Source organism: Podarcis cretensis (assembly GCF_951804945.1).
Source record: "Podarcis cretensis genome assembly, chromosome: 6".
In the NCBI taxonomy this organism is placed as follows: Eukaryota; Metazoa; Chordata; class Lepidosauria; order Squamata; family Lacertidae; genus Podarcis; species Podarcis cretensis.
The window spans coordinates 23,943,786-23,961,008 of record NC_137175.1 but is presented as its reverse complement, the minus strand read 5'-3'; the positions used below and the strand labels follow the sequence as shown (position 1 = coordinate 23,961,008).

Sequence of the window (17,223 nt, the reverse complement as noted above, 5' to 3'; positions counted from 1 at the left end):
GAAGAAGAGTGAAATGAACAGGGGTATGTGTGCAGACAAAGCCTTCCTTTTGCTGTTCTTGGCCTCCCCCTGTCGATTTGAACCAGTTGTTCCCAGGGGGCACTGCCTTGAAAAGTTCTCCGAACATAATTTTCACATGGAGTCTATGTTCCCAATGGGCAAATATTGATTTAGCTGGCCGCAGCATCTGAGCCAATTTCTTGAAGCATGTATAGCTTTTAACTATAAATGCTAGCAAAGCAGCTTTTTAGGGGCTCTGGAAATATTATCAGGGCAATAAAAGAACCTCTTCTAGGCTTCAGAGTGCCCAGTAGCTGAGCTGCACTCATTTTAGGGATGTTGCAAAAACCAAGCTCACTACAGGGAGTTGTAACGTTCAGTGTAGCTCTTTATGTGTAGTTGTCACTATATACCCCTACTGGGATTCAGCTAGACTGGTAAAGAAAAAGCGATTTGTATGTGCGATATAACATTGCGCCCCCAGATGGCGACGTGGAGTCCCCCTTTTCTCTACCTGTTTTCCCTGTTTAAATTTACAACGCTTTAAACTGAAATGCTTCTTCGATGTGTCTAGATCCAGCCTCTGTTTCATAGGCCGGGAGTTTTTCTTCTACTGTATTTCACAGTTGTCTTTGGATGTCTAAGTTGCGCATGGCTATTGTTTGGCACGTTCACATTTAAAGCAAACAACGAAATGATACCACCTCAAACTGAAGACAACTCTTCCAGAGCACGTTTGAAAAAGCGAAATAGTGAGTGAACCCAGATGGGACAGGTAGAAGCCTGTTCGGAAGCAATTCTACTGTGTTCGGTCCAAATGTACCTTTTCCCCTTTCATAGCAAGTTCTGAGAGATAAATGGATTGGAACATAGTTATCCTTCCGTTTCCACCTTTCTCTGAATTTTGCAGTACAGATTTCTAGTCACAAAATGTGCCAAATGCACATATAGGGTCTATTTTAGGTTAAAATGTTTATCAAATGGACATTTTAGGGTGATTTTTGTTCCGCCTTTGTTGCACTATAGGCCCTCCAGACAGCAATAATGTGGTAGGTTTGGGGAAGCATCACAGAACAAACCAAAGCAGAATAAATTCAACATGAATGTGTTGTCATTAACATTCCACAATACACTTGCAGTAAAATGGCTTTCTGGAGGTGCTCTGAGACTCATGTTTCAGTAATACATGTCTCCACCCATGGACATGGAGGTTGAAGGAAGCAGAATGGAAATCTGGTGGACTCGGGTGCCTAAAAAACCACTTTGCATTATTGTACAGAAAGATATATTGTTCTGCCAACATACTCCCCATAAAGAAAAAAACAGAGTGGACTTTAAATTACTGCATGTTGCTTGTTCATCTCTTTTGCCCCTGTCCGGCAACTGAAACTAGCAATTATATTTGCTGCTACTAAACAGGCCAAGTCTTTATATGGTACTATTCATGGCTAATGCCCAAGGGTCCCCCCAAACTGCCAGCGTATTCTGGAGTTCTGCTCTGCAATATATCTGTCCTTGAATCTGAAGCAAAATCAACTTGGGCTGGGAGAGCTGGTGAGCAGAGAGTGGCCTTATTTTCACTTCATAAGCTAAAAATGGAACACACCATGATGTAGGGCAAAATACAGGGAGCTAGTCTCAGGGGACCGCGATCCCTGCCAAAATGCAGGAGACACACTCGTCTGATTCACAGAGTTCAGAGTCAGAACAGCAGTCAGAACAACATTCCCTAGGTTTTATTGCAGATTGATTTATATAGCCCATCATTTCCGAAGGGGGGTGGATGGATTTCAGCCACGGTCAGTGAATAAAATACTACTGCGAGCCCACAGAAGCTGCTGGGTGGGTCTCTGTGTAATGCAGTGAGATCTTGAAGAGGGCTTACAGCTGTCAGGTCCAGTGTTCTGCTTGTCAACCTTCAGTCAGCTGACACCAAGGCCCCATCCTACGACACCAATTCCTTTAAAGCAGAGGTGGGGAAGTTGATCCAAATGATGGGCTGGATCCTTATCTGCCCCTACATCTGGCTAGATTGGCATGTGGACAGACCCACCAGTCAGCAGAAGGCCATTAGTTGACCTATTCCCCCCCCCCCTTCACGTGTTTTGAAATAATATCTGACATCATATAGTTAGGTGGGGGTGGCTTGGCTAAGGAATGGGGAGGCCTGGTTAGGTCTGTGGGCCAGAGATGTCCCACCACTGCTACAGAGAGGCAGCATTTGTTGTTGGCACCTGTCTGTCTTGAGAGACAATGGAGCTAGCCTCCGGGGTGAAGTTAAACTGCCGCATTAACAGTACTGGAGGGACCTCCCTGGGGCACAGCAATGTGTATGGAGGTTCTGGGCTGCCCAGACAACAAACCCCCATCTGGGCCTCGCTGATGTGCTCCAAAGGAAAGCAGAGCAATATGTTTGGCACCAGCTTGGGATGCAGGAGTTGCCAGAAGGAGGCGTACAAGCCGCCATCCAACCGTCACTCTGGATTTGTGTAGGGCTTACTCCTTAGACTTTTCTTCTGAAGATATCCCGCAAGGCAGCGGGGTTCTAGGATCAGAAATTTCCTTCTCCTAGATGGGCTTCCTTCCCAGGTTGGCAAAGCCCCATCTGCCTCTCGGAGCCTCTTATGCTGAACGTATAACATAAAAATGTAGGGTTGCATTCAACCTGAGGCGAACATTCCAGCAGCACAAGAACTTCCCTTGAGAAGTGGTATGTTCTCCCTTCTCCTCCCTCTGTGTGCCCTCCGAAATCTGTTGTAGGGGTTCCCCCAATCCTCTGGACCATATTGAGGGATGGTGTGCATTACACATAGGCAAAGGGTATGTGTGTGAAAAGCATTCTGCTAGCAGTAACCTATGTGAGTTCAATTATTTATTTGAATATCACCTCTAATAAGTAAGATTTTGACAGCCCACTCCTATAAATGTCAGGTTCCTTATTTTTTTTGGCCATGGGTCTGCTGTTGAACTGGGCAACAGTTGGGAAAAAATAGCTCTGGGGCATCACTGGGGTTTCTTTGGAGTTGAAAGGGTGGGCCAGGTGTTAACAAGGTCAGATTTTCATTTCATTTCATTTTTTCCTCTGAGCAAACGACTCTTTGACAACACCTTTGACACAAAGCAGCATGGAAGCCCATCTCTCCGAAACCACCGGCACAAAATAACCCGAAATGCGCCAGCCACAGCTTTCCGCGGCACCCACAAGACACACTGATGTACAAGAGACTCTTCCAGCCTTGGAGTCGCGATCGGGGGAAGCAGAGAAAGGGCTTCTTGTTGGCACGACTCGCCTGGCACTTTGAGGATGCTGACGCTTGCTGGGCTGCGGTCTCTTTCCACCGGGCTCCTCTGTAGGCCTTCAGGAGTTCAACACAGGTTAAAAGCCAGTGTGTGGTTTTGGCACCGCACAGCTTTCTAAATAAGCTCCTAATGCTAAAGCAACATGCTTCAGAATCTATGATTGGCCCTTTGATGCTGCATTCGCCCGAAGGTTCTAAATTAATCTTCAAAGCCCGCAACATGTGTACAGTGGGTATCTTGTGCATCCATGGAATTTGGATGCCTCTTGAGGCCCTTCCAAAACCGCTAGGGACTCATTAATTAAAAAACAGCTATGTGTGTGTTTGCCTATAAGTGGGACTGGACAGGGAAGATGTAGGGTTAGGCCCCACCTTAGGGGGCAGGTTGGGGGGGGTGCATCCAGGAATGAGAGAGGAATTGCCTGAAATTGGACTGCAAAACAAACTCGCCTGATTCGATCCAGGAAGATCTTGATGATCCAGGCAGATCCTGCTCTTGTAATTCAAAGCCCATGGCAGCAACAAGCCATGTGGCCCCTGGGATTGACCTGTGCTGGAGCTTTTCTAAGAAATGGTTAAAAGGACAGAGGCAGCACTGCAGCCCTCAAGTCACCTTACAAGTACTTTGATTTTAATATTATTTTTTTTAAATTAACATTTATCTTGAAATGCAGGTGTCGTCTCATCTGAAAAATTTCTCACAACTGCTGTATGTACAATCCATTCTCTTTTTTTAAGTTTCAAATAAACGCAACGTAACATATACAGCCCTGTATCCCCATTCCACAGATAGTGCAGCATATCATCTCCATAAGAAACAGTTCAAGCCCAGGTGACCATCAAATGAAAGTGTCTTTTCATATGAGATGCTGGCAGTCTGCAACTATGTTCTTTTGTCATCGCAGTCTAATAAGTGCTATTTATTTATTTTTAACTCGTAATGTCCAAGAAATCCAGATTCTGCACTTGGAAAAGTTGAAATTTTGCAGCCTGTATAAGTTGTGCACATTGAACAATATTGCATGATTTCTGCGTAATGTATAATAGAATGCTATTTTGCACAATTTTTTCAGCCTTGACAGTCACAACAGGCCCATCTTATTCAGCCACTTCTCTGCTGTTGGCGCTTTACAGGTGATATAGTTCACAACATACTTTCAACATACAACATACATTAGGGCTGAGCAATATATCAATATATTGTCCAAAACCTGTTTGAAGTCCATATTGTAATATCTGTTCCATAATTTTTGACCTCGCAATATATTGTGGTTCATGATTGTGTGTGTGTGTGCTATGCACAAATCACAATGCAGGAAAAACCGTGAAGCCAGCCAATGCTTCTACATAGCTCCATCATTATTTCAGACACCGTGATATACTGGTATATCGTGATGTTTAGCTGGTGATATATCACAACGTTGAAAACCAGATATCGCCCAGCCCTAAATAAGACATGAGAATTAAAGCTAAGATTCACAGGAAGCCAAATCTTTTGCTCTGCACGTCCCCCTGTCCTCTGAACTCCTGTTGAATCCTGGCATACACAGAGCACCGGCTCTAACTTTGCATGAAGAGGTGAAAGTTGGTCTTCGTGAACTCCTGATGGATGGTATCAAGCAAGGTGTCGGAATCCTGCATCACCTTTGGCAGGATTGGTTGCCCGGTCAAGAAACTCTGCTCTGGTGTGTAAGTGAAACTGAAAGTGCTGGAATAAATCAAGCCATCATTCCTTAACAGTAGAAGAGGGACAGTGATGGGGTATCTCAGCCACCTCCAGTCACGGCTGAATGCAGAGATATCAGGAACGACGCATACTAAAGTCTTGGGACTCCTAAGGAGGAAAAGAATGCACAACACAAGAAAAATGTGGTTTCTTCTCCCTCCCCACAGTGACTCAAAGGTTTACATTGGAGTCACTTCCAGACAGCCCATTTCACTGAGCATTCATCCTGATTTGCAGGGAAGTTATATGATGCCCATTGTTTATTGAACATTTGTTTGGATTTGTTTGTGGGGAAGTTACTGTATTTTTTGCTCTATAAGACGCACCAGACCACAAGACGCACCTAGTTTTTGGAGGAGGAAAACAAGAAAAAAAATATTCTGAATCCCAGAAGCCAGAACAGCAAGAGGGATCACTGCGCAGTGAAACCAGCAATCACTCTTGCTGTTCTGGCTTCTGTGATAGCTGTGCAGCCTGCATTCGCTCCATAAGATGCACATACATTTCCCCTTACTTTTTAGGAGGGAAAAAGTGAGTCTTATAGAGCAAAAAATACGGTATATGACACCACACCCAGCAATTACCCCACACTTTTCAGTACATCTTCCATGCAAAGACTTCTGCAAGAACAAGGGGGCTTTCTCCCTCCTCTCCTTCATGCCCCATACTCCCCAAATTGGCTTGGGTGGCGGTCAGGAGAATCCCTGGAACAGCACACAGGGAGAGGAGAAATGCTTGCGCTGATGGAGTGATCTGCTTAGCGCTATGTTGAATTCCTCCCTGTGAGTCTACAGCAAGTATACACTTGTTGAATGTAACGTGTGAATGCCCCAGTTGTCTGGAACATGCCCAAAGAATAGCAGCTGCAGAACTGCCCAGGTTAGCATACCTTGTCTGCACAACAGATTGTCTCTCTGCTTTACCTGTACATGGTCTCGGCTTCCACATCTCCAAACCAAACCTTCAGGTTTGCATGCAAGTACTCGCCCTGCACTTCTAGCATCGCCACGTCCCCTCCACCTGCCAGCTGTGAGAAGCAGACCCAGTCGCAGGGAGAAAAGGTTACACACATCTCATCATGAAGTTAGAGCACAGCCTCACCTCCCTCTTCCCCTTCCGCCTTCTGACATTAAAGCAAGCACGGGAGATTCCAGACTGGCTGCTTAATCGAGCATTCCTGCTGATATATTTGGACAAAATTGTGTGGCGGCTATGCAATGTCTCCTGTTCCTTGAGCGTTCATCCTGATAAGGTGGTGTGGAGGTTACATGACATCACTAGCTTGTTATCTCACATTTCCAACGTAAATTCCTGGGACATTTCTTATCTGACATAGGGCCTATAAAACAGCGGTCTTCGTATTAAGAGGACAGAAAATAGGCAACAGCCTTCCATCCAACATTTGTTAGATCTGAGGGACGTAGAGGCTGCAGAAGAGCATGTGGTGTCAATATACAGTGGTACCTTGGTTGTCGAACGGAATCCATTCTGGAAGTCCATTTGACTTCCAAAAAACGTTTGACAACCAAGGCGCAGCTTCCAATTGGCTGCAGGAGCTTCCTGCACCCAATTGGAAGCCACGGAAGCCGCACCGGACATTCGGGTTCCAAAGAACATTCGCAAACCAGAACACTCACTCCCAGGTTTGTGGCATTCAGGAGCCAAAACGTTCAAGTCACAAGGCGTTCGGGATTTAAGGTACAACTGTAGTTAATTTATAAACAACAAGTTTACTGTTTTCAACTTCTCAAAGTTGTCTTCCCTTCTCAAAGAGGCTCCCATGTTGCATACCCAAGTTTACACCCTTGTAATCTACATTAAGTCAGCCAGAAGAATTGATTGCTATCTTCCAATTTCACAGTCAGAATGACAAACCAGATGAGAAGCGCCCTGGCACCCATCAGCATGCACTGAAAGAGTGAAAGAAGTGCACCTTCCGAGTATCCTTAGCATGGGAAGATGGGTACGTGATTTAATCTCCTCCAAGTAATCACGAGTGGCATCCCAGGAAATGGGGATAATTCCATATTTCATTAAAGCAGGTTAAGCTAAAGTTTCTGCCAGATTTTTCTCACTCCCTCACAAAGCAGAAGAACTCGACTCACCTCCAGAGCTGTGATGAGAGGGACCGGGCTCACGGGATCCTGAATGCCAGTGAGGCAGTCACTGAATGTGTATTCTGCGGTTTCCGTCCCAATGATGGTCCAGCAAGAGCTGTCGTTCAGCAGCTCCCGGTTCACTTCCTTTGGACATGGTGATGCCTGTTTGAACCATCAACAACCTCACTGGGTACTTAGAAAAGAGGAGTTGAACTAAGCCCCAGTTCATGCTACCTGAACAGTGTGGTTGTGGTCAACTTTCTACTTGGAATTATTAAGGATCGCATCGGCAGTTCCCACATCAGTGCTGGTGACCCCCACCCCCCAGGAGGTGCATTTCTGATGTGGGGGCTTTATGTCTGTGGCACTCCGAAGAGCTCATGGCACAGTCTATTTTTCAGTCTTTAAGGTGCCATGTTGAGTTTAGTGTATTAGACTAACAAGGCTAGCCATCTGGAAACTTCAATTTCAGATGCCACTGAAGTGATCATCGGGACACCTGTCAGAGTGGCCCATAGAGAGTTGGCTGCTTCTGGATCCAGTTCTCCCAACCAGATCCCAGTTCTGGTGTATACAATGCTAAGTGAGGTGGATCAATGGGCTGGCTCAATGAAAGGCAGGTTCCTACATTCGTACAAATGTTGCTGGACTCCAACTCCCATCAGCTCCAGCTAGCATGTATAATGGTCAGGGGTTGTGGGAGTTGTTGTCCAACACTCTATTTGTGGACAGAGAAATAGGGATTTCTCAAAAAAAAAAAAAATAAATTCCAAGGGGAAGAGAAATTCTCCAACAGTTTCTCAATCCAGGGTTCACTCACCATTAGCAACGGCAGTGATATAGGTTATTTTCTAAGCATTTCCCCACCACCCTGCTGCAAGGAGCAACACCACCAGCACTGGTGGCAGCCAGGCCACCATTTTGCATCTTCCACAATGTCTGGGACTTGTCATTATTTGGGGCACTGCATGTAGGAATGGCAACCGCCACGAAAATGGTTGAGAATGTCCACAGAAAATTCTGCAAAATTCTGCCTTCTTTTTCTCAGGGACATTGAAAATTCCAAAAATTTCTCCCCCTACTTGCTACTAAAAAAAGGAATTCTGAAATGATTTCAGCTCTGCTGTAGCCCTGTGGCACAGATTCCAAATTAAATAATACAGCAATATTTTGATAAAGCTGGGGTGGAGGGTGATCTATCTCACTTGAGCCCCCAGTTCTGCCCACCATCCCTGTTACCTGGAACTGGACCACTTTCTCTGTGGAGAGACTGAGGTACATCCGGTCTGTGCCATGCAGCTGGAACGCACATTTATGCAGCTGGGAGACAGGTTCATTCACATCCAACATCACTGATTGCTTAGCAACTTTCCGAATGATCTGGGGAGATGAATATACGCCTGGATTAACAGCAGCTCAGTGGGGGGGGGGGGAACCCTTCATGTTTTTTATTCAGGCATTGTCCTTACGATACTGCTCTATTGAATTATCAGGATGGGGCTAGAAGGTTATCTCCAGGTTTTGCTGTACGGTTCTCAGTTCAAAAGACGCATAAAATGTGCATAAAAATTGTACTTTAGTGCACAACACATATTTTGTGGAATATGACATTAAACGTAATATGGATTTTCATGGAGGGTGTTTTTGTTTTTTTTAACTGCAGGTTGAATGCTGAACCTGGATGGAATGTACTTAGGACATGGACTACATAGGATGTGAAACGGACATGATGGGCTGAAAATATACGAATTGGTGGAATGTGGCAACCATGCCAAATTCCTGGGGAGGGAGAGGAGCTAGAAGAGGAGGCAGCCATTGCAAAATTTGGTGAGGCACAGGATGCATGGCATAGTGTATTGAATTTTAGATAATGAGAGAGAGAGAGAGAGAGAGAGAGAGAGAGAGAGAGAGAGAGAGAGAGTGTTAAGATGGATTCTTGGTTTTTGCCTTCCAGTTGACTGCCAGTCCTTACCAGAGGGGGCAGGGCCATGCCGGTGGCTGTGCAGATGAGGCGAATGGTGGAACCATAGTGAATGTATCCTTCTCGCAGGGGGAACTCACCCTGGGACTCACCCACTCGATATAAACAAGGATGGGAGAAAAGAAAAGAAGAGAAAGTGAGAAAAAGGTGAAAAGCTAAATGCAAAGAGCGAGAAGGAGGGACTTAACAGGAGTGCCTTATTGGACAAAAAGTTTTAAGACAGGGGTGGGGAACCTCAGGCTTGGGGGCTGAGTGCGGCCCTCCAGACCTTTCTGTCTGGCCCCCAGGCTACACCCCTTCTTCCAAGGCTCCACCCCTCACTGGCCCTGCCCTATGGCCTCCTTGAATACTATTGCCTGGCTGCAAAGCATCCTTGAGGTGTGATAATGCCTTTTGCTTGCCTAGATGGAGAGGTGTGGGAATGTGTAAACCTTTGGCACTTGTGTCCCTGGAATATAGCCTATTGTGCAATGGTAAGAGTTCCACCTGTTTCTCCTTCCTCTTTTGCTTATAGTCCCACCCAGCTTTGGCCTGTGGCCCCTAGAATGCTGCCTTTGAGGCATGTGGCCCTTGAGCTGAAACACATTCCCTATCCCTACTTTAAGGCAATCCCATTGATATAGACTCACTTGCAGTACCCAGATAGCAATCACAAAACATTGTCTCCTTCCAAACCATATTTTATCCATCCCTTACACAAAACTGGCACCCCTTGGTCATTTTAACTCTTATGCAGCAGTCCACCCTGGCCCCAAACATATTTATAACTTCAACAGGGATGTTACAACGGATGCTAATTTTCCTAGTTTGATTAATTGCCGAGCCTTAATTAGCCACTTTTATTTTGGGCTAGGTTGCCACCCACTCCTGGGCCACTGGCTGGGAGGTCAGAACCACCAACGTCCTCACATTATTAGTGATTAAAAATGAGCATGTCGTTAGCAAGCCTCACCCAGATGAAGTGTAAAGGCTGCCCACTGCCTGGCACTTGCTGTGAAGGCGCCACCCTCAAACGAAAGATACCGGGTGCTGACAGTCTGGGAGCGCAGGCGGTTGAAGAGGGAGACTTTGGACCCGGACGGAATGCACACTGTGGGGTGGCAGGGGGACAGGAAGGAGAGCATCAGGGAAGAGATAGATGTAAATGGCTAAGTCCAGGTTTAATGCTGCAGCCCTGTACCCGCTTACATAGGAATAAGCCCCATGAACACAGTGAGATTCGTGCAAGGAGTCAACATGTGCAGGATTCAGGGAAGCTGTTGCTGAAGACTCCACTTCTGCAACCCCAGATATTTTGTCCTACAAGTAGCATTTCCCCCCTTTGTCAGATGTTCTGTCAGGGGCTGGACTGAGGAGGAATGGTGGGAGCGGGCCCCCCCTTCTCCTGAACCTTCCCAAGGGCAGGAGGACAGCATTGATTTAGAACAGTGGTTTGCAGAGGGGCATAGTCCTGAGGGGAAAAGCTGGGAGATACTGGGTGAGGAACAGCTAGAAGAGGAAACACCAGGAGAGAGACAGCTGGCAGATTCAGTGTCTTTGGACAGCATTCCTGACCCTCCTTCACCTAGGACTAGATGGGCTTTGAGGGTGATAGAACAGAGAGCGCAACAGCAACAAGCTCAGATTACCCGACGTAGGAGTGACGTAGATTCATGGGGATGGAGGGGGTGAGATATGCATTCCTTTGTCTCTCGCTGTGATTATTAAAGAAACTAACTGGTAAGAACACTCCTTTTGTTTGATCTGATTAATTACTGCCACTGGAGCAGGGATCCGATTCCCTGAAGCTGACACATTCTTGCTAGGAAGCTGCCTAATACCAGATCAGAATATTTGTCCATCTTTTCTCCAGGGGTGGGAACTTCAGGCCTGATGGTTGATGGTGGCCCCTCCAGGCCTCTCCATCTGACTCTTGGAACTCTCCCCAGGCCACACCCCTCAACAGCCCTGCTTCACAACTTCCTTGAGAGTTTTTGCCTGGCTGGAATGTGTCCTTGAGCTCTGATAATGCCACTTGCTTTTCTGGATTGCATACCCACCAACATTTCGCCGCTGAAAACAGGGACGCCCTATTCTGTTGTTGTTGTTGATGGTGATGATGTTTTACTATTTATTCCCCTCCCCCATCTGACTGGGATGCCTCAGCCACTCTGGGTGGCCTCCAACATATATAATAAAACATTAAACATTAAAAAATGCTTCCCTATACAGTGGTACCTCCGGTTACAGGCGCTTCAGGTTACAGACTCTGCTAACCCAGAAATAGTACCTTGGGTTAAGAACTTTGCTTCAGAATGAGAACAGAAACCACGCGGCAGCAGGAGGCCCCATTAGCTAAAGTGGTGCTTCAGGTTAAGAACAGTTTCAGGTTAAGAACGGACCTCCAGAACGAATTAAGTTCTTAACCCGAGGTACCACTGCACAGGTTTGCCTTCAGATGGCATGGGGGTCAGATAACTCCACACCCTCCGACATTTCTTTGATGAAAATAGGGACATCCTAAGGAAAAGCTGGACATTCTGGGTTCAAATCAGAAACTGGACAGCTTCTGTAAATCCGGGACTGTCCCTGGAAAACAGGGACACTTGGAGGGTCTGGGATGGAGGATACAGAGTAAGTGTAGAAGCTAGCCTACTGAAAGAAGGAACATGATACATTGGTTGCTTTGCTCACTTTTGTCTCTGGCCTTCCTACCTGGCATGTGGCCCTCAGAAGGCTGCCCAGAAGAAGACATGGCCCTTGAGCTGAGAAAGGTTCCCCACCTCTGGACTACTCTTACTTATTGGTAGCAGCCATCTGGGATCTTAGATTCAGAGTCTGAACCAGCTTCTCTCATCTGCTCCTTTTAAGCATGAGCTCTACCCTCATGCTATGCCTCCTTCCTAGCCTGTTGCATTACCTTTCCCAGCTACAACCAGTCTACCATCCTTTCTTGTAGCTTCCTGGCAAGATGGCTGCCTCCAAAGACACAAGGAAGTCTCCTTTCGCTGGCACCCAGGAGCCCATGTCAACTTACAGTCCGTATTCTTCAGGGAATGCTTCTTCTGGGAGGGCTTGGAGATCACTTTGATCAGCTTGCTGTGGAACGTGCCGATCTCCAGCCCGTTGCTGAAGAAGAGATTGACGACCAGCCGGAAGTGCTTCCTCTTGTCTGAGTCTGAAATGTACAGAGCTTTGGCACAGCTGAACACCTGCATCAAAGGGGGGGTGGGGATTGTTATGGCTACAATCCTGTACACCAGTGGTTCTCAAAGGGTGGAAGAGGCTTGTTTATAATTATATTTTGGGAATGATGCATGTTCTTATGTAACTGCATTGCTTTATACTTTCTGGACATCCCATGATTATATTTTAAATCAGTTCTGTTCTATGTTATAAATCAAGCAGTGTTAGCAGTTGTTTCTTTTTGTTTTCTAAAGCATTTCTTATCAATTAAAAAATCCACTGTTTTTTTAATCCTAAAAGTGGGGCCCAGAGGGAAAAAAGCTTGAGGACCATACTTACCTTGGTGTAAAGCCCATTGTACTCAAAGGGTCTTACTTACAGGTAGGCACAAACAAAATCGAACTGTTAGCATCCTCAAAGTGCAGAACAGGAAGACTTTAACGGCAACTGTGTAAATTGGATCACAAACCATCTTGCTTTGATAGGGAGACTAGGTTATACAACCCACACAAAAAAGCAGCAATGTTTTAACAAGATGAAAGGAAGGGATGGTGGGGGAAAGGAACCTTCCAAGCAAGAAATATAAAGAAATGAGATAGCAAGGCATCGTTTTGTCTCTAGGACCCAGGAAAACAAATTGGCCTTCTGAGGGAATCGCATCAGCGTGAACTATCATTAGCTCGGCTTGTCACCAGCAAGAATGAAATGTGGGACGAAGCAACTCTCAGCAGAACTCATAATGGTCACCATTCACAGCCCTTTGAGGTTCATTTAAAGGGGAATGTGATTAGAGATGTTATTACAGGTGGGATGAAAAACTTAGGAATGGGGAAGGCTTTATTTACTTTGGGGTTAGGGAAATCCAAATGGAAAATTAATGTTCACGTGCAATTGGCTGTGCACAGCACAAGGAATCTCCTAGGTTTACAGTTCCCAGTCATCTTGGCGCTCCCTCTCCCTCTCTTCTGATAGGCTTTGCTTTCACAATGAGTTAAGCATTGCAGAGACAAAGGTCCCTTCTGTAGCCTTCTTGGCCCTTCTCCTGGTCCCAGCATTCTTCCAAGGCTGGAGATAATGCCACAGACATTTTGGTTCTATCAAAAGGTGCCAAGCTATCGCTCCCGCTCTTGATCTTTTGGGACCATTTAGGGGTTTCTTTCACTGCTTATCTGTCAATGAAAGAAGGTACTTTCGCTTGGCAGAGAGCAATATCTATGTTCACCAGCAGAAACCTACAGCTTTGCAAGCTGCGTAATCCCTGGCAGATCACCAACCACGGAAAACCAGCTGTGGAAGGACAAAGGCAGTGATGAAGGCAGATGGCTTTCTTTGAAGCTCCGGAGAGTCTGGCTTTCTTTCTGGAGGCCGCATGCAAGAGGATAGTGATGTGAAGGAGTAAACAAAACTGACTTTTATGGAGGAAGAAACTGTGAATGCTGCAGAAGAAGGCAGAGGAGAACCAATACATTTGATCATGTCCTCTGGAAAACGGTCAACATTTGAGCATTTTTATGTGGATACCTGTAGCTATCCTTCGGGAGGTGGTGGACTCTTCTTCATTTGAGGTTTATTAAGCAGAATTTGGATGGCCATCTGAAATTAATGCTTTAGCTGAGATTCCTCAATTGCAGAGGGTTAGACTAGATGACCCCTGGGGTCCCTTTGAACTCCACAATTTTATTATTCTACCTGCGTGATGCATGAATTGGTGAACTCACAGTTGTCTCATTCACACTTATTTTAAGGTGCGCGCCTAAAGCATCTTCAGTGTACAGCAAAACGGTGTGAAGGGAGCGGTGTGCAAAAATGTAAGGTGCCAGGCATTGAAGTATACATGTTAAACTTTTGAAAATTCAATAAAAAAAAAATTAACAACAACAAAAAGTAAGGCCCTTTCTCTGTTAGCTCATGTGATTGATCGACTGAACTAAGCTGTTGGCATCTGCCGTGGTTTGCGTGGGAAGTGAATTGCCATCTCTTCCTCCTAGTGGGAGGCTCCTGTCCTCGGGCCCTGACATTTTGTAAGCTAGTCTCTATGTCATCTGACATATATGCCCTTGCGGCACATGCCAGCCTGTAGCATGATGCTAGACTAGACTTCATCCAAGGGCAGTGTGCCTGTCCGGGGGAAGGCTTCCTGCAAGTTTCCGTTACAGGAACGCAAAAGACATTTGAGCAAACCAAAGGCCTTTTAGTCTCTCAAGCAATAGTCCCCTGAGGGATCATTCTCCTATCAAGACTTTACGATCCAAGATGGGTGTTGGCTCTTCCTGCTCAAGGCACTAGCTGATCTCCCTAGAGACTTTATTCCCCTACACCAAGCCCAGTATTTCATTCGCCTCTTGGCTGAGGCCATGTTTAAGATGTCACAATGCTTGTTTATCCAATGGCAAAGGAGTGGTAATGGGAAATCACTTGGTGTTCCAATAACATCACACGTTTATTCTTAGGAATTGACCCCATATCCTTTTAATCTGGTGGCTATATTTTGGTGGCTCAGCTCCAAAATGGCTCTACAGTGTAGCACCCTGCTTGTGGTTAACACTTAGCTGGAATGAAATATTCAACGCAGCAATAGAGAAATTAAAATAGTAATTTATTTGTCAGACAAATAAATATGAGGCACAGTGGTATATGGTTACCAAGCTCTGGCCTGGCCTCTTGCCATTCTGGCCAGCACTTATATTTCCTTAATCCAGCCCCCTTGCTCCTCCTGTGGCTGCCTCTGTCCAATCAGCCTGGTTGAAATTCCTATTGGCTGTTTGCTAGAGCCAATCACAAAAGATACACCCATTTCCTCTTGCCCTTTTATGGAAATCAAAAAGCTATATATTCTTCTATCTATAAATGACAAATAAGTAGTAATATATCTTACATGTGTCTCAACAAGGAATCTTAATTACCAGCTCACCTCTTGCCCTCCTTGCCCTATTGCCTTCCAAAACAGATAATTAATCTTGAATTTTTATCTTCAAGGATTGAGTTCACATCAACATTGAGAGATCTCCTTCATTTGAAGGTTTCTAAACAAAAGGCCTGACAACCATATTTCAGGAGTGCTCGATGGCGTCTTCTGTCTGACAAGGGGGGTCTGGTGGCTGATGGCCCCTGTGATCTCTTCCAACTATATGAAATAAGAATCTAGCATTTCTTAAATCCTTTGCATAATTATATTTAAACTAATATATTTAATACATAAATAACCTTTTAAAAGGAAAAGAAATCTTAAAAGGATCTTAGTTTAAGAAAGAAACAACTTTAGAAAAGATTTCCCAAAATGTTCCCTTTCTGCCAGCTCTTCTTCTCTTGTTTCTCAGCCTCAAAAATAGAAAGAAAGAAAACCTATTTTCTCCAGCCAAGTCAGTTGTCTTTTTCACTGCTCTTGACCTTCTTAACCTTAGGAAGAAGATATGGCTCATTTTACTATTTATCCACTCTTAATTTGTAGGGTCAGTGTAACCTTGGCTGTCAGCCTGTAATTCCCTTTTTACGACTTTGAGAATTGTTTTCTGCTATAAATCAGGGGGGCCCCTTGTCTAGGAGTAAAAATATCTTGTCAAGGTTTTTAGGCAACTGGTCTTCTAAGACTGGTTTTTTAAGATACAGGCCCTGATTAAACATATAAGCTTTAATAAAAATGCAGGCTTATGATTAGATGCCTCATTCCCCCCTTTCAAGCTCAAGGACCTTCATCCCAAGTGTCCTTGATAGCTTGACCTTCATCATATTCCTGAGGTAAAGCTCTGTATAGGGCCATGATATGAGGTAGAGTTTCATTTGAAATCATCTTGCTAATTGTACTTCTAAAACATGAAATGATACATGGCACCATACATAAAACCATTATTACTACTGTCAAGAAAAACAAGCAAGACAATAGTATCCCTTTGAGTCCTGCGACATTAGGTAACCAATTGGTGAGCCATCCCATATCCCATCCTTCCCATGTTTGTACTGGGACATGTGCTATATTCTCCATCTTTGTGGCCAACACACGGATTGCCTCACCATTATCAGAAATGTTAAAGCAACAGGCATTCCCTGTCAAGTTCAAGACTCCACATAGGCCTCCCTGCCTGGCAAGTACATAATCCATTCCCATTTTCAGCTGCAAAATGGCGGCTCTACTTTCATCCAACTGTTGTGCAATAAGTCTCAAACTCTGGGCCGTTGCATTGGTTACAAGTTCCACTACTGCTTGCAATCGAATTATTCTGTTTAAATTATAAATAGGATCCCGTGCCCCTTGTATGAGCTCACCAGGATTCCAGGAGGCAGGATTATAATAGGCTATAATGCGCTCTGGTGGCCAATCATCAGTACCGCTCCAACTTTGGGTACTTCCTCCTGCTATATGAGAAATGTCAGCGTTTCTTCCTGTACGCTTGGCCGAACTAGTGGGCATAATCCACATTGGTGGTAATACCCATCCCAAGAAACAAGTCCCACTCCATTTGGAAGGGAGTTTCTTGTATGCCCATTCTCCACATATCCACCACAACCATCGGGTCTGAGGTTTTTGGTACGTGGAGTGCAGAAGGCGAAATATCAAAAGGGGTACAGAATTCACAGTGCAGTATGTTAGATTGCCTTCTTCTGTCACAGTTATGTTCCATACCATTTTCCATGCATGAATAAAAGGAGGTGCACAGGGCAAGGTATTCCGAGTTCGATAGGTAGTACCGTTTGCCCAGGTTTGACTATTCTTAATATAATCCCAAGTATAGTGGCAATGAGAAGAACCTATCATGGTAGGATCAGCTGCATCTGATGATTTATGTACACAGAATTCCCCTTGCACAGGTATAACTCGTATTGGTTTAGTTGAGTTCCATCCGGGGAAATTCTGTACTTCTGTTTGGTGTGGCATTTCGCTTACCATACCAATGGCATTTAATGGTATCGGTAATAAGGGCATACCTCCCTCTGAATCATCTGGCCCAAGAGAGCAAA

General features: G+C 45.2%; 1 protein-coding gene across 2 annotated transcripts in view; it reads right to left on the bottom strand.

Moving 5' to 3' along the window:
• Positions 1 to 4,028: 4,028 nt before the first annotated feature.
• The window catches only part of RBPJL (recombination signal binding protein for immunoglobulin kappa J region like), a 104,112-nt gene continuing 90,917 nt past the window's right edge, over positions 4,029 to 17,223 (bottom strand). For both annotated transcript variants that reach the window (XM_079979520.1, XM_079979519.1), the window contains 7 exons: positions 12,122 to 12,296; positions 10,058 to 10,195; positions 9,097 to 9,200; positions 8,364 to 8,504; positions 7,131 to 7,286; positions 5,949 to 6,052; positions 4,029 to 5,133 (listed from right to left, as the gene is read on the bottom strand). In XM_079979520.1, the coding sequence (XP_079835646.1) occupies positions 4,860 to 5,133; positions 5,949 to 6,052; positions 7,131 to 7,286; positions 8,364 to 8,504; positions 9,097 to 9,200; positions 10,058 to 10,195; positions 12,122 to 12,296 (1,092 nt within the window). In that variant the 3' untranslated portion in view covers positions 4,029 to 4,859. The remainder of the gene's footprint in view (positions 5,134 to 5,948; positions 6,053 to 7,130; positions 7,287 to 8,363; positions 8,505 to 9,096; positions 9,201 to 10,057; positions 10,196 to 12,121; positions 12,297 to 17,223) is intronic.